Consider the following 20,380-nt stretch of genomic DNA (forward strand, 5'->3'; position numbering starts at 1 on the left):
CATGACATAACAACCACACCAAGGGCTCTAATGAAGTACTGTCACCTCATAAACACATGACATAACAACCACACCAAGGGGTCTAATGAAGTACTGTCACCTCATAAACACATGACATAACAACCACACCGAGGGCTCTAATGAAGTACTGTCACCTCATAAACACATGAAATAATACAGAAATCACGGCACTCTTTAACACTCAATTGTAGTGAGATATGTCTATATTTACAGTGTCCTCTCTTTCTCTCCAGTTTCCGTGTTAAGGGGGAGTCCGAGTTGCACAGATGAGTCGGAGCTGGCTTGTTCTACCGTCGTGCAGAGATGCTCATTGAACCCTAGAACCAATGTAAGTACTGACCCCAGACCAGCACTACGATAACACCCTAGAACCAATGTAAGGCTGCCCAGACATTAGATATCTGTCTAATCATCTGACATTACATATCTATCTAATCATCTGACATTAGATATCTATCTAATCATCTGACATTAGATATCTATCTAATCATCTGACATTAGATATCTATCTAATCATCTGACATTAGATATCTATCTAATCATCTGACATTAGATATCTATCTAATCATCTGACATTAGATATCTATCTAATCATCTGACATTACATATCTATCTAATCATCTGACATTAGATATCTGTCTAATCATCTGACATTAGATATCTATCTAATCATCTGACATTAGATATCTATCTAATCATCGGGCTTACTGCGGACACTAGAATGATTAACTCAGAGACATTTTGTAAATCAATAGTTAACCAATAATCAATAATTAACCGTTACACTTGATTTGTTTCCAAAGCTGCGTTTGGAGTTGTTTGACCTGGCGTCTGGCATTCAGAGAGTTGTGATAAAGGACGATGAGAAGAAACAGGAGGTAATGGAGGTGTAATGGTGAACTCTGTAGTGACTGTAGAGGTAGAGAAACAGGAGGTAATGGAGGTGTAATGGTGAACTCTGTAGTGACTGTAGAGGTAGAGAAACAGGAGGTAATGGAGGTGTAATGGTGAACTCTGTAGTGACTGTAGAGGTAGAGAAACAGGAGGTAATGGAGGTGTAATGGTGAACTCTGTAGTGACTGTAGAGGTAGAGAAACAGGAGGTAATGGAGGTGTAATGGTGAACTCTGTAGTGACTGTAGAGGTAGAGAAACAGGAGGTAATGGAGGTGTAATGGTGAACTCTGTAGTGACTGTAGAGGTAGAGAAACAGGAGGTAATGGAGGTGTAATGGTGAACTCTGTAGTGACTGTAGGGGTAGAGAAACAGGAGGTAATGGAGGTGTAATGGTGAACTCTGTAGTGACTGTAGGGGTAGAGAAACAGGAGGTAATGGAGGTGTAATGGTGAACTCTGTAGTGACTGTAGAGGTAGAGAAACAGGAGGTAATGGAGGTGTAATGGTGAACTCTGTAGTGACTGTAGAGGTAGAGAAACAGGAGGTAATGGAGGTGTAATGGTGAACTCTGTAGTGACTGTAGAGGTGGAGAAACAGGAGGTAATGGAGGTGTAATGGTGAACTCTGTAGTGACTGTAGAGGTAGAGAAACAGGAGGTAATGGAGGTGTAATGGTGAACTCTGTAGTGACTGTAGAGGTAGAGAAACAGGAGGTAATGGAGGTGTAATGGTGAACTCTGTAGTGACTGTAGAGGTAGAGAAACAGGAGGTAATGGAGGTGTAATGGTGAACTCTGTAGTGACTGTAGAGGTAGAGAAACAGGAGGTAATGGAGGTGTAATGGTGAACTCTGTAGTGACTGTAGAGGCAGAGAAACAGGAGGTAATGGAGGTGTAATGGTGAACTCTGTAGTGACTGTAGAGGTAGAGAAACAGGAGGTAATGGAGGTGTAATGGTGAACTCTGTAGTGACTGTAGAGGTAGAGAAACAGGAGGTAATGGAGGTGTAATGGTGAACTCTGTAGTGACTGTAGAGGTAGAGAAACAGGAGGTAATGGAGGTGTAATGGTGAACTCTGTAGTGACTGTAGAGGTGGAGAAACAGGAGGTAATGGAGGTGTAATGGTGAACTCTGTAGTGACTGTAGAGGTAGAGAAACAGGAGGTAATGGAGGTGTAATGGTGAACTCTGTAGTGACTGTAGAGGTAGAGAAACAGGAGGTAATGGAGGTGTAATGGTGAACTCTGTAGTGACTGTAGAGGTAGAGAAACAGGAGGTAATGGAGGTGTAATGGTGAACTCTGTAGTGACTGTAGAGGTAGAGAAACAGGAGGTAATGGAGGTGTAATGGTGAACTCTGTAGTGACTGTAGAGGTAGAGAAACAGGAGGTAATGGAGGTGTAATGGTGAACTCTGTAGTGACTGTAGAGGTAGAGAAACAGGAGGTAATGGAGGTGTAATGGTGAACTCTGTAGTGACTGTAGAGGTAGAGAAACAGGAGGTAATGGAGGTGTAATGGTGAACTCTGTAGTGACTGTAGAGGTAGAGAAACAGGAGGTAATGGAGGTGTAATGGTGAACTCTGTAGTGACTGTAGAGGTAGAGAAACAGGAGGTAATGGAGGTGTAATGGTGAACTCTGTAGTGACTGTAGAGGTAGAGGAACAGGAGGTAATGGAGGTGTAATGGTGAACTCTGTAGTGACTGTAGAGGTAGAGAAACAGGAGGTAATGGAGGTGTAATGGTGAACTCTGTAGTGACTGTAGGGGTAGAGAAACAGGAGGTAATGGAGGTGTAATGGTGAACTCTGTAGTGACTGTAGAGGTAGAGAAACAGGAGGTAATGGAGGTGTAATGGTGAACTCTGTAGTGACTGTAGAGGTAGAGAAACAGGAGGTAATGGAGGTGTAATGGTGAACTCTGTAGTGACTGTAGAGGTAGAGAAACAGGAGGTAATGGAGGTGTAATGGTGAACTCTGTAGTGACTGTAGAGGCAGAGAAACAGGAGGTAATGGAGGTGTAATGGTGAACTCTGTAGTGACTGTAGAGGTAGAGAAACAGGAGGTAATGGAGGTGTAATGGTGAACTCTGTAGTGACTGTAGAGGTAGAGAAACAGGAGGTAATGGAGGTGTAATGGTGAACTCTGTAGTGACTGTAGAGGTAGAGAAACAGGAGGTAATGGAGGTGTAATGGTGAACTCTGTAGTGACTGTAGAGGTAGAGAAACAGGAGGTAATGGAGGTGTAATGGTGAACTCTGTAGTGACTGTAGAGGTAGAGAAACAGGAGGTAATGGAGGTGTAATGGTGAACTCTGTAGTGACTGTAGAGGTAGAGAAACAGGAGGTAATGGAGGTGTAATGGTGAACTCTGTAGTGACTGTAGAGGTAGAGAAACAGGAGGTAATGGAGGTGTAATGGTGAACTCTGTAGTGACTGTAGAGGTAGAGGAACAGGAGGTAATGGAGGTGTAATGGTGAACTCTGTAGTGACTGTAGAGGTAGAGGAACAGGAGGTAATGGAGGTGTAATGGTGAACTCTGTAGTGACTGTAGAGGTAGAGAAACAGGAGGTAATGGAGGTGTAATGGTGAACTCTGTAGTGACTGTAGAGGCAGAGAAACAGGAGGTAATGGAGGTGTAATGGTGAACTCTGTAGTGACTGTAGAGGTAGAGAAACAGGAGGTAATGGAGGTGTAATGGTGAACTCTGTAGTGACTGTAGAGGTAGAGTAACAGGAGGTAATGGAGGTGTAATGGTGAACTCTGTAGTGACTGTAGAGGTAGAGAAACAGGAGGTAATGGAGGTGTAATGGTGAACTCTGTAGTGACTGTAGAGGTAGAGAAACAGGAGGTAATGGAGGTGTAATGGTGAACTCTGTAGTGACTGTAGAGGTAGAGAAACAGGAGGTAATGGAGGTGTAATGGTGAACTCTGTAGTGACTGTAGAGGTAGAGAAACAGGAGGTAATGGAGGTGTAATGGTGAACTCTGTAGTGACTGTAGAGGTAGAGAAACAGGAGGTAATGGAGGTGTAATGGTGAACTCTGTAGTGACTGTAGAGGTAGAGAAACAGGAGGTAATGGAGGTGTAATGGTGAACTCTGTAGTGACTGTAGAGGTAGAGAAACAGGAGGTAATGGAGGTGTAATGGTGAACTCTGTAGTGACTGTAGAGGTAGAGAAACAGGAGGTAATGGAGGTGTAATGGTGAACTCTGTAGTGACTGTAGAGGTAGAGAAACAGGAGGTAATGGAGGTGTAATGGTGAACTCTGTAGTGACTGTAGAGGTAGAGAAACAGGAGGTAATGGAGGTGTAATGGTGAACTCTGTAGTGACTGTAGAGGTAGAGAAACAGGAGGTAATGGAGGTGTAATGGTGAACTCTGTAGTGACTGTAGAGGTAGAGAAACAGGAGGTAATGGAGGTGTAATGGTGAACTCTGTAGTGACTGTAGAGGTAGAGAAACAGGAGGTAATGGAGGTGTAATGGTGAACTCTGTAGTGACTGTAGAGGTAGAGGAACAGGAGGTAATGGAGGTGTAATGGTGAACTCTGTAGTGACTGTAGAGGTAGAGAAACAGGAGGTAATGGAGGTGTAATGGTGAACTCTGTAGTGACTGTAGAGGCAGAGAAACAGGAGGTAATGGAGGTGTAATGGTGAACTCTGTAGTGACTGTAGAGGTAGAGAAACAGGAGGTAATGGAGGTGTAATGGTGAACTCTGTAGTGACTGTAGAGGTAGAGAAACAGGAGGTAATGGAGGTGTAATGGTGAACTCTGTAGTGACTGTAGAGGCAGAGAAACAGGAGGTAATGGAGGTGTAATGGTGAACTCTGTAGTGACTGTAGAGGCAGAGAAACAGGAGGTAATGGAGGTGTAATGGTGAACTCTGTAGTGACTGTAGAGGTAGAGAAACAGGAGGTAATGGAGGTGTAATGGTGAACTCTGTAGTGACTGTAGAGGTAGAGAAACAGGAGGTAATGGAGGTGTAATGGTGAACTCTGTAGTGACTGTAGAGGTAGAGAAACAGGAGGTAATGGAGGTGTAATGGTGAACTCTGTAGTGACTGTAGAGGTAGAGAAACAGGAGGTAATGGAGGTGTAATGGTGAACTCTGTAGTGACTGTAGAGGTAGAGAAACAGGAGGTAATGGAGGTGTAATGGTGAACTCTGTAGTGACTGTAGAGGTAGAGAAACAGGAGGTAATGGAGGTGTAATGGTGAACTCTGTAGTGACTGTAGAGGTAGAGAAACAGGAGGTAATGGAGGTGTAATGGTGAACTCTGTAGTGACTGTAGAGGTAGAGAAACAGGAGGTAATGGAGGTGTAATGGTGAACTCTGTAGTGACTGTAGAGGTAGAGAAACAGGAGGTAATGGAGGTGTAATGGTGAACTCTGTAGTGACTGTAGAGGTAGAGAAACAGGAGGTAATGGAGGTGTAATGGTGAACTCTGTAGTGACTGTAGAGGTAGAGAAACAGGAGGTAATGGAGGTGTAATGGTGAACTCTGTAGTGACTGTAGAGGTAGAGAAACAGGAGGTAATGGAGGTGTAATGGTGAACTCTGTAGTGACTGTAGAGGTAGAGAAACAGGAGGTAATGGAGGTGTAATGGTGAACTCTGTAGTGACTGTAGAGGTAGAGAAACAGGAGGTAATGGAGGTGTAATGGTGAACTCTGTAGTGACTGTAGAGGTAGAGAAACAGGAGGTAATGGAGGTGTAATGGTGAACTCTGTAGTGACTGTAGAGGCAGAGAAACAGGAGGTAATGGAGGTGTAATGGTGAACTCTGTAGTGACTGTAGAGGTAGAGAAACAGGAGGTAATGGAGGTGTAATGGTGAACTCTGTAGTGACTGTAGAGGCAGAGAAACAGGAGGTAATGGAGGTGTAATGGTGAACTCTGTAGTGACTGTAGAGGTAGAGAAACAGGAGGTAATGGAGGTGTAATGGTGAACTCTGTAGTGACTGTAGAGGTAGAGAAACAGGAGGTAATGGAGGTGTAATGGTGAACTCTGTAGTGACTGTAGAGGTAGAGAAACAGGAGGTAATGGAGGTGTAATGGTGAACTCTGTAGTGACTGTAGAGGTAGAGAAACAGGAGGTAATGGAGGTGTAATGGTGAACTCTGTAGTGACTGTAGAGGTAGAGAAACAGGAGGTAATGGAGGTGTAATGGTGAACTCTGTAGTGACTGTAGAGTAGAGAAACAGGAGGTAATGGAGGTGTAATGGTGAACTCTGTAGTGACTGTAGAGGTAGAGAAACAGGAGGTAATGGAGGTGTAATGGTGAACTCTGTAGTGACTGTAGAGGTAGAGAAACAGGAGGTAATGGAGGTGTAATGGTGAACTCTGTAGTGACTGTAGAGGTAGAGAAACAGGAGGTAATGGAGGTGTAATGGTGAACTCTGTAGTGACTGTAGAGGTAGAGAAACAGGAGGTAATGGAGGTGTAATGGTGAACTCTGTAGTGACTGTAGAGGTAGAGAAACAGGAGGTAATGGAGGTGTAATGGTGAACTCTGTAGTGACTGTAGAGGTAGAGAAACAGGAGGTAATGGAGGTGTAATGGTGAACTCTGTAGTGACTGTAGAGGTAGAGAAACAGGAGGTAATGGAGGTGTAATGGTGAACTCTGTAGTGACTGTAGAGGTAGAGAAACAGGAGGTAATGGAGGTGTAATGGTGAACTCTGTAGTGACTGTAGAGGTAGAGAAACAGGAGGTAATGGAGGTGTAATGGTGAACTCTGTAGTGACTGTAGAGGTAGAGAAACAGGAGGTAATGGAGGTGTAATGGTGAACTCTGTAGTGACTGTAGAGGTAGAGAAACAGGAGGTAATGGAGGTGTAATGGTGAACTCTGTAGTGACTGTAGAGGTAGAGAAACAGGAGGTAATGGAGGTGTAATGGTGAACTCTGTAGTGACTGTAGAGGTAGAGAAACAGGAGGTAATGGAGGTGTAAACTCTGTAGTGACTGTAGAGGTAGAGAAACAGGAGGTAATGGAGGTGTAATGGTGAACTCTGTAGTGACTGTAGAGGTAGAGAAACAGGAGTTATTGAGGTGTAATGGTGAACTCTGTAGTGACTGTAGAGGTAGATAAACAGGAGGTAATGGAGGTGTAATGGTGAACTCTATAGTGACTGTAGAGGTAGAGAAACAGGAGGTAATGGAGGTGTAATGGTGAACTCTGTAGTGACTGTAGAGGTAGAGAAACAGGAGGTAATGGAGGTGTAATAGGTGAACTCTGTAGTGACTGTAGAGGTAGAGAAACAGGAGGTAATGGAGGTGTAATGGTGAACTCTGTAGTGACTGTAGAGGTAGAGAAACAGGAGGTAATGGAGGTGTAATGGTGAACTCTGTAGTGACTGTAGAGGTAGAGAAACAGGAGGTAATGGAGGTGTAATGGTGAACTCTGTAGTGACTGTAGAGGTAGAGAAACAGGAGGTAATGGAGGTGTAATGGTGAACTCTGTAGTGACTGTAGAGGTAGAGAAACAGGAGGTAATGGAGGTGTAATGGTGAACTCTGTAGTGACTGTAGAGGTAGAGAAACAGGAGGTAATGGAGGTGTAATGGTGAACTCTGTAGTGACTGTAGAGGTAGAGAAACAGGAGGTAATGGAGGTGTAATGGTGAACTCTGTAGTGACTGTAGAGGTAGAGAAACAGGAGGTAATGGAGGTGTAATGGTGAACTCTGTAGTGACTGTAGAGGTAGAGAAACAGGAGGTAATGGAGGTGTAATGGTGAACTCTGTAGTGACTGTAGAGGTAGAGAAACAGGAGGTAATGGAGGTGTAATGGTGAACTCTGTAGTGACCGTAGAGGTAGAGAAACAGGAGGTAATGGAGGTGTAATGGTGAACTCTGTAGTGACTGTAGAGGCAGAGAAACAGGAGGTAATGGAGGTGTAATGGTGAACTCTGTAGTGACTGTAGAGGTAGAGAAACAGGAGGTAATGGAGGTGTAATGGTGAACTCTGTAGTGACCGTAGAGGTAGAGAAACAGGAGGTAATGGAGGTGTAATGGTGAACTCTGTAGTGACCGTAGAGGTAGAGAAACAGGAGGTAATGGAGGTGTAATGGTGAACTCTGTAGTGACTGTAGAGGTAGAGAAACAGGAGGTAATGAAGGTGTAATGGTGAACTCTGTAGTGACTGTAGAGGTAGAGAAACAGGAGGTAATGGAGGTGTAATGGTGAACTCTGTAGTGACTGTAGAGGTAGAGAAACAGGAGGTAATGGAGGTGTAATGGTGAACTCTGTAGTGACTGTAGAGGTAGAGAAACAGGAGGTAATGGAGGTGTAATGGTGAACTCTGTAGTGACTGTAGAGGTAGAGAAACAGGAGGTAATGGAGGTGTAATGGTGAACTCTGTAGTGACCGTAGAGGTAGAGAAACAGGAGGTAATGGAGGTGTAATGGTGAACTCTGTAGTGACCGTAGAGGCAGAGAAACAGGAGGTAATGGAGGTGTAATGGTGAACTCTGTAGTGACTGTAGAGGTAGAGAAACAGGAGGTAATGGAGGTGTAATGGTGAACTCTGTAGTGACCGTAGAGGTAGAGAAACAGGAGGTAATGGAGGTGTAATGGTGAACTCTGTAGTGACCGTAGAGGTAGAGAAACAGGAGGTAATGGAGGTGTAATGGTGAACTCTGTAGTGACTGTAGAGGCAGAGAAACAGGAGGTAATGGAGGTGTAATGGTGAACTCTGTAGTGACTGTAGAGGTAGAGAAACAGGAGGTAATGGAGGTGTAATGGTGAACTCTGTAGTGACCGTAGAGGTAGAGAAACAGGAGGTAATGGAGGTGTAATGGTGAACTCTGTAGTGACCGTAGAGGTAGAGAAACAGGAGGTAATGGAGGTGTAATGGTGAACTCTGTAGTGACTGTAGAGGTAGAGAAACAGGAGGTAATGAAGGTGTAATGGTGAACTCTGTAGTGACTGTAGAGGTAGAGAAACAGGAGGTAATGGAGGTGTAATGGTGAACTCTGTAGTGACTGTAGAGGTAGAGAAACAGGAGGTAATGGAGGTGTAATGGTGAACTCTGTAGTGACTGTAGAGGTAGAGAAACAGGAGGTAATGGAGGTGTAATGGTGAACTCTGTAGTGACTGTAGAGGTAGAGAAACAGGAGGTAATGGAGGTGTAATGGTGAACTCTGTAGTGACTGTAGAGGTAGAGAAACAGGAGGTAATGGAGGTGTAATGGTGAACTCTGTAGTGACTGTAGAGGTAGAGAAACAGGAGGTAATGGAGGTGTAATGGTGAACTCTGTAGTGACTGTAGAGGTAGAGAAACAGGAGGTAATGGAGGTGTAATGGTGAACTCTGTAGTGACTGTAGGGGTAGAGAAACAGGAGGTAATGGAGGTGTAATGGTGAACTCTGTAGTGACTGTAGAGGTAGAGAAACAGGAGGTAATGGAGGTGTAATGGTGAACTCTGTAGTGACTGTAGAGGTAGAGAAACAGGAGGTAATGGAGGTGTAATGGTGAACTCTGTAGTGACTGTAGAGGTAGAGAAACAGGAGGTAATGGAGGTGTAATGGTGAACTCTGTAGTGACTGTAGAGGTAGAGAAACAGGAGGTAATGGAGGTGTAATGGTGAACTCTGTAGTGACTGTAGAGGTAGAGAAACAGGAGGTAATGGAGGTGTAATGGTGAACTCTGTAGTGACTGTAGAGGTAGAGAAACAGGAGGTAATGGAGGTGTAATGGTGAACTCTGTAGTGACTGTAGAGGTAGAGAAACAGGAGGTAATGGAGGTGTAATAGTGAACTCTGTAGTGACTGTAGAGGTAGAGAAACAGGAGGTAATGGAGGTGTAATGGTGAACTCTGTAGTGACTGTAGAGGTAGAGAAACAGGAGGTAATGGAGGTGTAATGGTGAACTCTGTAGTGACTGTAGAGGTAGAGAAACAGGAGGTAATGGAGGTGTAATGGTGAACTCTGTAGTGACTGTAGAGGTAGAGAAACAGGAGGTAATGGAGGTGTAATGGTGAACTCTGTAGTGACTGTAGAGGTAGAGAAACAGGAGGTAATGGAGGTGTAATGGTGAACTCTGTAGTGACTGTAGAGGTAGAGAAACAGGAGGTAATGGAGGTGTAATGGTGAACTCTGTAGTGACTGTAGAGGTAGAGAAACAGGAGGTAATGGAGGTGTAATGGTGAACTCTGTAGTGACTGTAGAGGTAGAGAAACAGGAGGTAATGGAGGTGTAATGGTGAACTCTGTAGTGACTGTAGAGGTAGAGAAACAGGAGGTAATGGAGGTGTAATGGTGATAGTTAATGAACTCTGTAGTGACTGTAGAGGTAGAGAAACAGGAGGTAATGTAATGGTGATAGTTAATGAACTCTGTAGTGACTGTAGAGGTAGAGAAACAGGAGGTAATGTAATGGTGATAGTTAATGAACTCTGTAGTAGACTAGACGCTTAGTTAACATAGTTTTTTAGTTCAATAACGGTTACATTCTTTGACAACTTATAACATTTAATTTAGACAACTAATTACTACAATTACTATCATGTTGTGCTTTCTGGGAATCAACTTGCAAATGTTTCAAGTAAGAGAAGCTACTTTATGTTTCATCTAAAGGGCCTTTCAAACGTGAAGCGATAAAACGAGCCTATAGTTCATTTTCAATGAGAGCTGCGTTTTTGCGCGGAGCAGTCGCGGTGCGATAACGTCACAACGCAAGCGTATTTACATGGGCGCGGTCCCGTGAATTTGTTGCGTGCGTGCTCGTGACGTGCACACTCCCCCCGCCACTCACCAGACCTGGATTCTGTTTAGCTGGGTTTCTTTTTTACGCTTGCGTTGTGGCGCCGCCGCGCCGCTCTGGAGCAGACCTGGAGCAGACCTGTCGTTGATCCAGGCTACAACGCCTGCGTTCCTCGCTTCCAGTTTGAAACGCCCTTTTAAGGATGAAGACAGTGAAGTGATCTTGGATTTGTCCTACTGTAACTACACTACAGTATTCAGTTCATTTAATCTCTTCCCTTACCCCCCCCCCTTACCCCCCCCACCCCCTCTACGGAGTTGACTAATCCTTGTTCTTTGTTTTTCCAAGCCTCCGTACGTTGCTCATGCTCTGGCTTTTAAGCGAGCGTACGCCATTAAGGTACATATTCTTTCAGAGCGAACATGTTTAACTCATATCTTTGCTTCTGGGAGAGGGGCTCCCTGGAACATGTTTAACTCATATCTTTGCTTCTGGGGGAGGGGCTCCCTGGAACATGTTTAACTCATATATTTGCTTCTGGGAGAGGGGCTCCCTGGAACATGTTTAACTCATATCTTTGCTTCTGGGGGAGGGGCTCCCTGGAACATGTTTAACTCATATCTTTGCTTCTGGGAGAGGGGCTCCCTGGAACATGTTTAACTCATATATTTGCTTCTGGGAGAGGGGCTCCCTGGAACATGTTTAACTCATATATTTGCTTCTGGGAGAGGGGCCCCCTGGAACATGTTTAACTCATATCTTTGCTTCTGGGAGAGGGGCTCCCTGGAACATGTTTAACTCATATCTTTGCTTCTGGGAGAGGGGCTCCCTGGAACATGTTTAACTCATATCTTTGCTTCTGGGAGAGGGGCTCCCTGGAACATGTTTAACTCATATCTTTGCTTCTGGGAGAGGGGCTCCCTGGAACATGTTTAACTCATATCTTTGCTTCTGGGGGAGGGGCTCCCTGGGAGAGGGGCTCCCTGGGACAATATATTTTCAGATGGGGGTCGGCGGCCAAATTCTCATAATTCTTGGGGTGCGTGACATGAAAAATCTTCAGAACCACTGACATAGAAACTCTAATAAAACTCTAATAGAACTATAGGATAAAACTCTAATAAAACTATAGGATAAAACTAATAATTTGTGTAGGTCCTGTGGTCTAAATGGGTTAAATAAAACATATTCTGGTGCTCTGTCCTCACAGAGGCGGTCGGTGAAGGAGGGGGGGTCGGGGGACTCTTCGTGCAGCACGGAGGTGTTGAGCGTGGCTCTGCGTGCCACGGAGCCGTCGGACATCACCGTCACAGAGACCCTGTTCCGCCAGGACCACCGCCAGGCCGCCGAGGAGGAGCTGGACGCCAGGATCACACGGCGGGTTCAGAGAGCGGCTCGCAGGCAGGCCAGACAGGAACAGCTCAAGAGACTGCACAAGGCCCAGGTAGAAAAAACTAGATGTTAGGAAGGGACTAGTGGACTAGAGATCCAGTATAAGTCATATTACACTTGGTTGCATGCTGAAAATAGCAGATCTACAAACTCACAGCGCGCGACGCGTTGTGAGCTTGTAGATCGGCCGTTTTCAGCAAGTGTAAAATCAGCCATTGCGACGGCATCAAGGCCCTTAGTCGACCAAAATCTTATGATATTTAGTAGACTAAAACTAAACCATTCCAGGTGACTAAAATGTGACTAAAACAGTGAAAACTATTCAAAAGACTATGACTAAAACAACAGTTGTGTGTGTGTGTGTGTGTGTGTGTGTGTGTGTGTGTGTGTGTGTGTGTGTGTGTGTGTGTGTGTGTGTGTGTGTGTGTGTGTGTGTGTGTGTGTGTGTGTGTGTGTGTGTGTGTGTGTGTGTGTGTGTGTGTGTGTGTGTGTGTGTGTGTGTGTGTGTGTGTGCTCAGATCATCCAGAGACAGTTGGAGCAGGTGGAGGAGAAACAGCGACAGCTGGAGGAGAGGGGCGTGGCTGTGGAGAAGGCTCTGAGGGGAGAAGCAGGTAAATAAACACACAGGGGTGTGTGTGTGTGTGTGTGCAACTGTGCATGTGCGTGCGTGAACTCACATACACATGTTATACTGTATGTACTCTCTTACAGACTACTGGGGAGACTCCAATGAGGATCCAGTGTTGGACCTTCACCTGGGCGGTGAGTGACGCGTTAACACAATAATTCACCTGGGCGGTGAGTGAGTGCAGATCGCGTTAACACAATCATTCCCGGGATTCCTTCAAAATAGGAGCTCTGGGGTGCCGGGAAAACATGGCCGCTTAAATATTTTTGCTAGCTTACCTTGCTCTCGATTATATTATATCGCTAAAAGCTCCAAAGCGCTCATATTTTGAACGAGAGGCGGATGAGAAGACAGAAATGACGAGCTTAGTATATCCATCAGATCAAAACCACGGAGAGCGCTCAGGCATTCCTTCTGACGCGCTAACAGGCTAGTGAACGAGACACTAATATGAATGAAGAGCGAAGCGTACGGTGGCCTTAGAGGCTCACTCAAAAATAAAAAAAGGAAAAAAGTCAGAATATTATTCTCTCGCCTGATATCATTGAGGATGCACTAGGACGTGTACCTATGGATGCGTCGGTTGGATTCCCTATGACGTCCGGATGGACGGAACCTGTTCACATTACAGCAGAAGCCCCAACGGTTGCAATGAGTTGTTTCCATCAAGGAAGTGGGAATTTCACTTCATAATGGTTTGCAATTTTGAAGAAATATAATGGTTTGCAATTTTGTCTGCTTATGGATATGGTATAAGTACAACTTGAGCAAATCAGTTTAATTCCTATATATTACCTTAAACCATCATGTCGACCTTTGAATATTCCCGGTTTTGCAACCCTACAGCCACCATTCTCACTGTTTGTCACCTCTGTAGGGATGCAGGGTAAAATGGACTGTGTTTGTCACCTCTGTAGGGATGGGTAAAATGGACTGTGTTTGTCACCTCTGTAGGGATGGGTAAAATGGACCGTGTCACCTCTGTAGGGATGGGTAAAATGGACTGTGTTTGTCACCCCTGTAGGGATGGGTAAAATGGACTGTCACCTCTGTAGGGATGTGTAAAATGGACTGTGTTTGTCACCTCTGTAGGGATGGGTAAAATGGACTGTCACCTCTGTAGGGATGGTAAAATGGACTGTGTTTGTCACCTCTGTAGGGATGCAGGGTAAAATGGACTGTGTTTGTCACCTCTGTAGGGATGGGTAAAATGGACTGTGTCACCTCTGTAGGGATGGTAAAATGGACTGTGTCACCTCTGTAGGGATGGGTAAAATGGACTGTGTCACCTCTGTAGGGATGTGTAAAATGGACTGTGTCACCTCTGTAGGGATGTGTAAAATGGACTGTGTTTGTCACCTCTGTAGGGATGGGTAAAATGGACTGTGTCACCTCTGTAGGGATGTGTAAAATGGACTGTGTTTGTCACCTCTGTAGGGATGGGTAAAATGGACTGTGTCACCTCTGTAGGGATGGGTAAAATGGACTGTGTTTGTCACCTCTGTAGGGATGTGTAAAATGGACTGTGTCACCTCTGTAGGGATGGGTAAAATGGACTGTGTCACCTCTGTAGGGATGGGTAAAATGGACTGTGTGTCACCTCTGTAGGGATGGGTAAAATGGACTGTTTGTCACCTCTGTAGGGATGGGTAAAATGGACTGTGTTTGTCACCTCTGTAGGGATGGGTAAAATGGACTGTCACCTCTGTAGGGATGTGTAAAATGGACTGTGTTTGTCACCTCTGTAGGGATGGGTAAAATGGACTGTCACCTCTGTAGGGATGGTAAAATGGACTGTGTTTGTCACCTCTGTAGGGATGGGTAAAATGGACTGTCACCTCTGTAGGGATGGTAAAATGGACTGTGTTTGTCACCTCTGTAGGGATGGGTAAAATGGACTGTGTGTCACCTCTGTAGGGATGTGTAAAATGGACTGTGTTTGTCACCTCTGTAGGGATGGGTAAAATGGACTGTGTCACCTCTGTAGGGATGCAGGGTAAAATGGACTGTGTTTGTCACCTCTGTAGGGATGGGTAAAATGGACTGTGTCACCTCTGTAGGGATGCAGGGTAAAATGGACTGTGTTTGTCACCTCTGTAGGGATGGGTAAAATGGACTGTGTGTCACCTCTGTAGGGATGGGTAAAATGGACTGTGTCACCTCTGTAGGGATGGGTAAAATGGACTGTGTCACCTCTGTAGGGATGGGTAAAATGGACTGTGTGTCACCTCTGTAGGGATGGGTAAAATGGACTGTGTGTCACCCCTGTAGGGATGGGTAAAATGGACTGTGTCACCTCTGTAGGGATGTGTAAAATGTACTGTGTCACCTCTGTAGGGATGGGTAAAATGTACTGTGTCACCTCTGTAGGGATGGGTAAAATGGACTGTGTCACCTCTGTAGGGATGGGTAAAATGGACTGTGTGTCACCTCTGTAGGGATGGGTAAAATGGACTGTGTCACCTCTGTAGGGATGGGTAAAATGGACTGTGTCACCTCTGTAGGGATGGGTAAAATGGACTGTGTGTCACCTCTGTAGGGATGGTAAAATGGACTGTGTCACCCCTGTAGGGATGTGTAAAAGGGACTGTGTGTCACCTCTGTAGGGATGGGTAAAATGGACTGTGTCACCTCTGTAGGGATGGGTAAAATGGACTGTGTTTGTCACCTCTGTAGGGATGGGTAAAATGGACTGTGTCACCTCTGTAGGGATGGGTAAAATGGACTGTGTCACCTCTGTAGGGATGCAGGGTAAAATGGACTGTGTTTGTCACCTCTGTAGGGATGGGTAAAATGGACTGTGTGTCACCTCTGTAGGGATGTGTAAAATGGACTGTGTTTGTCACCTCTGTAGGGATGGTAAAATGGACTGTGTCACCTCTGTAGGGATGGTAAAATGGACTGTGTGTGTCACCTCTGTAGGGATGGGTAAAATGGACTGTGTCACCTCTGTAGGGATGGGTAAAATGGACTGTGTGTCACCTCTGTAGGGATGTGTAAAATGGACTGTGTTTGTCACCTCTGTAGGGATGGTAAAATGGACTGTTTGTCACCTCTGTAGGGATGGGTAAAATGGACTGTGTGTCACCTCTGTAGGGATGGTAAAATGGACTGTTTGTCACCTCTGTAGGGATGGGTAAAATGGACTGTGTCACCTCTGTAGGGATGCAGGGTAAAATGGACTGTGTTTGTCACCTCTGTAGGGATGGGTAAAATGGACTGTGTGTCACCTCTGTAGGGATGTGTAAAATGGACTGTGTCACCTCTGTAGGGATGGGTAAAATGGACTGTGTCACCTCTGTAGGGATGGGTAAAATGGACTGTGTGTCACCTCTGTAGGGATGGGTAAAATGGACTGTGTGTCACCCCTGTAGGGATGGGTAAAATGGACTGTGTCACCTCTGTAGGGATGGGTAAAATGGACTGTGTCACCTCTGTAGGGATGGTAAAATGTACTGTGTCACCTCTGTAGGGATGGTAAAATGGACTGTGTGTCACCTCTGTAGGGATGGGTAAAATGGACTGTCACCTCTGTAGGGATGGTAAAATGGACTGTGTGTCACCTCTGTAGGGATGGGTAAAATGGACTGTGTGTCACCTCTGTAGGGATGGGTAAAATGGACTGTCACCTCTGTAGGGATGGTAAAATGGACTGTGTGTCACCTCTGTAGGGATGGGTAAAATGGACTGTGTGTCACCTCTGTAGGGATGGGTAAAATGGACTGTGTCACCTCTGTAGGGATGGGTAAAATGGACTGTGTCACCTCTGTAGGGATGGGTAAAATGGACTGTGTGTCACCTCTGTAGGGATGGGTAAAATGGACTGTGTCACCCCTGTAGGGATGTGTAAAAGGGACTGTTTGTCACCTCTGTAGGGATGGGTAAAATGGACTGTGTCACCTCTGTAGGGATGGGTAAAATGGACTGTGTTTGTCACCTCTGTAGGGATGGGTAAAATGGACTGTGTCACCTCTGTAGGGATGGGTAAAATGGACTGTGTGTCACCTCTGTAGGGATGGGTAAAATGGACTGTGTCACCTATGTAGGGATGGGTAAAATGGACTGTGTCACCTCTGTAGGGATGGGTAAAATGGACTGTGTCACCTCTGTAGGGATGGGTAAAATGGACTGTGTGTCACCTCTGTAGGGATGGGTAAAATGGACTGTGTCACCTCTGTAGGGATGGGTAAAATGGACTGTGTTTGTCACCTCTGTAGGGATGGGTAAAATGGACTGTGTCACCTCTGTAGGGATGGGTAAAATGGACTGTGTCACCTATGTAGGGATGGTAAAATGGACTGTGTCACCTATGTAGGGATGGGTAAAATGGACTGTGTCACCTCTGTAGGGATGGGTAAAATGGACTGTGTGTCACCCCTGTAGGGATGGGTAAAATGGACTGTGTTTGTCACCCCTGTAGGGATGGGTAAGATGGACAGCCCTGCCTTGATGCAGCAGTGGTTCCACCTGGTACAACAGAAGAACACACTGGTGCGCTACGAGTCTGAGCTGACCATATTGTGAGTATATATACCCGTCAGTTCAGTCAGACAACTCACGAATAGATTTAACCAATATTTATTATCGAATGAATGAATGAACACAAGCTGTGTGCATATAATATTTAATCTCGGCATGCTACATTTTTCTCCCTGCTCGGCACAATCAAACACCATCACTAAACATAAAGAGCAGGGAGATAGATATACAATAAAACATAAATAACAGAGCCCACCGGTGGTGCTGGGGTGGTGGTGGGAGCAAACATCACATAACAGCCACCAGGAATCATAAGCAGAAGGCAGGCAGGAAGAAGCGTGCAGTCTAGTGAGCTTAAGTAGCCCGCCCAATATTGGTCAGCTGACTGCCACGTCAGTGAATGACTGAATACACCCACATAGTAATGCAGCATATTAACCCCTTGAGTATATGAGTGCGCCCTTGAGCACAGCATGAAACCCCTCGAGTATAATTTATCTGACTGAACTAACTCCGCAGCCTACGTAGCTTTTAGTCGGAGAAATGTACTCGATACTGTAGCTCGTCATAATAAACTTTAATAATAATAAACTTTATTTGTATAGCACTTTTCATACATAAATGCAGCTCAAAGTGCTTCACAGGGCAGGACACAAAAATAAAATACAATAAAACACAAGTAGTTAAAATGATAGAACAATAGCAGAGAACAAAACCGAATATAAGAACATAAAATAAATAAAAACACATAAAAAAATAAAAATAAAACTCAACTAAAAGCAAGGGTGAAGAGGTGAGTCTTGAGTTGAGATTTAAAAATGTCTACAGAGGGTGCGTGTCTGAGCTCGAATGGAAGTTTATTCCAGGCTGTTGGGCCATAGAAGCAAAAAGCTGCCTCACCATACTTTTTTGTGATCATAGGTGACCGATGAATGTGTTGCTGTAATTTAACTGCGACTGTAACTTCCTCAGTGCCCGAGAGTTGGAACTGGAAGACAGACAGAGCCGCCTGCAGCAGAAGCTGAGGGAGAGGATGGCTGTGGATGGTATGTTTATGTCACTGTCAATTTATTTATGATTTTGTTAAAGAAAAAACACTTAAAATTCAATAAACAGAAGGTTAAAAAAAGAGGAAAAGAACAGGGAAGCTGTCACTTTAGGCACAATTAAACGTTTGTAGAGGTATACTGTATGTGCTGTGTAATGAACTAATGATGATGATGATTGTTTATTTATTTCCGTGTCCTGCACACAATGTGCCCAATTAACCCTCATGGGTTAATTAGACACCATTATACAAATGCATTTACAGCATGTTTTACATTACATAATTCACACATTTACAGCATGTTTACATTACATAATACATTATATTACACCTCAGATGTATACAGAGTACTCTGTCTTCTTTCCCAAGCTTGACAAATAAAATCTGCCACAACAAAAGTCCCTTTGGCAAAACATATCTCCATTTTTACATAGTCATTTAAATCTAGGAAATCCCCACAGATATAAGACATCTTATTAACCAAAATATCCCGTAAGTCGTCATATTTAGAGCAGCAAAACTGGGAGTGATTGGTGCAGGCAATGAGGAGCTACGTCAGTGTTTCAGACAGACAGACAGACATTGTTAGAATTATACAACTATATATATATGTAAACGCGTCTCCTGCAGTAAGTCTCTCTCTCTCTCTCTCTCTCTCTCTCTCTCTCAGACCACCTGAAGCAGGAGGCGGAGCTGGCTGAGGAGCGCCTGATCCTGGAGGAGATGTTGGAGGTGGTGGAGCAGAGGGACGCCCTGGTGTCTCTGCTGGAGGAGCAACGGCTGCAGGAACACCAGGAGGACCGCGATCTGGAGGCCATCATGCTGTCCCGAGGGTTGGGTCTCCACTGGTCCTAAAATACTGTCCCGAGGGTTGGGTCTCCACTGGTCCTAAAATACTGTCCCGAGGGTTGGGTCTCCACTGGGCCTGAAATACTGTCCCGAGGGTTGGGTCTCCACTGGTCCTAAAATACTGTCCCGAGGGTTGGGTCTCCACTGGGCCTGAAATACTGTCCCGAGGGTTGGGTCTCCATTGGTCCTAAAATACTGTCCCGAGGGTTGGGTCTCCACTGGGCCTGAAATACTGTCCCGAGGGTTGGGTCTCCACTGGGCCTGAAATACTGTCCCGAGGGTTGGGTCTCCACTGGGCCTGAAATACTGTCCCGAGGGTTGGGTCTCCATTGGTCCTAAAATACTGTCCTGAGACCTAGGGCTCCACTGGGCCTAAAATACTGTCCCGAGGGTTGGGTCTCCACTGGGCCTAAAATACTGTCCCGAGGGTTGGGTCTCCACTGGGCCTGAAATACTGTCCCGAGGGTTGGGTCTCCATTGGTCCTAACATACTGTCCAGAGGGTTGGGTCTCCATTGGTCCTAACATACTGTCCAGAGGGTTGGGTCTCCATTGGTCCTAACATACTGTCCAGAGGGTTGGGTCTCCACTGGGCCTGAAATACTGTCCCGAGGGTTGGGTCTCCACTGGGCCTGAAATACTGTCCCGAGGGTTGGGTCTCCACTGGGCCTGAAATACTGTCCCGAGGGTTGGGTCTCCACTGGGCCTGAAATACTGTCCTGAGACCTAGCGCTCCACTGGGCCTGAAATACTGTCCTGAGACCTAGCGCTCCACTGGGCCTGAAATACTGTCCCGACGAGGCCTAGGGTTCCACTGGGCCTGATGAAATGCCCTGCCTACTGTCCCGAGACCTATAGAGCGTTGCAGTCCCGCCCCCTCGAGAGACCTGGGAAAGAATTCCCCGTTCATTTTCCTCATAGACTTTTCAGAAAGTATTCATTTAAAGACGTTTATACGCCGCGGACAAAGCCAACTCTTGTCGTGGCAAATCATGACAATAAACACAATGTTTTGGGCCAAACAAAAAAACGGCAGGTTACAACACTATATAGGTCTCAGACCTGTATAAAATGACCTGACTACTGTCCTGAGACCTGTATAAAATGACCTGACTACTGTCCTGAGACCTGCAGTATAAAATGACCTGACTACTGTCCTGAGACCTGTATAAAATGACCTGACTACTGTCCTGAGACCTGTATAAAATGACCTGACTACTGTCCTGAGACCTGTATAAAATGACCTGACTACTGTCCTGAGACCTGCAGTATAAAATGACCTGACTACTGTCCTGAGACCTGTATAAAATGACCTGACTACTGTCCTGAGACCTATATAAAATGACCTGACTACTGTCCTGAGACCTGTATAAAATGACCTGACTACTGT

General features: G+C 45.3%; 1 protein-coding gene across 1 annotated transcript in view; it reads left to right on the forward strand.

Moving 5' to 3' along the window:
- The window catches only part of mical3b (microtubule associated monooxygenase, calponin and LIM domain containing 3b), a gene marked incomplete at its 5' end in the record, with an annotated part of 63,131 nt that extends 44,128 nt beyond the window's left edge, over window positions 1-19,003 (forward strand). The window contains 9 exons of the mRNA XM_083757413.1: window positions 255-349; window positions 825-899; window positions 10,943-10,993; window positions 11,931-12,038; window positions 12,505-12,598; window positions 12,699-12,749; window positions 17,036-17,135; window positions 18,067-18,140; window positions 18,813-19,003. Of these exons, the coding sequence (XP_083613539.1) occupies window positions 255-349; window positions 825-899; window positions 10,943-10,993; window positions 11,931-12,038; window positions 12,505-12,598; window positions 12,699-12,749; window positions 17,036-17,135; window positions 18,067-18,140; window positions 18,813-18,997 (833 nt within the window). The 3' untranslated portion in view covers window positions 18,998-19,003. The remainder of the gene's footprint in view (window positions 1-254; window positions 350-824; window positions 900-10,942; window positions 10,994-11,930; window positions 12,039-12,504; window positions 12,599-12,698; window positions 12,750-17,035; window positions 17,136-18,066; window positions 18,141-18,812) is intronic.
- Window positions 19,004-20,380: the final 1,377 nt, after the last annotated feature.

Source organism: Protomyctophum parallelum, assembly GCF_964188405.1.
Source record: "Protomyctophum parallelum genome assembly, chromosome: 22".
Classification (NCBI taxonomy): Eukaryota; Metazoa; Chordata; class Actinopteri; order Myctophiformes; family Myctophidae; genus Protomyctophum; species Protomyctophum parallelum.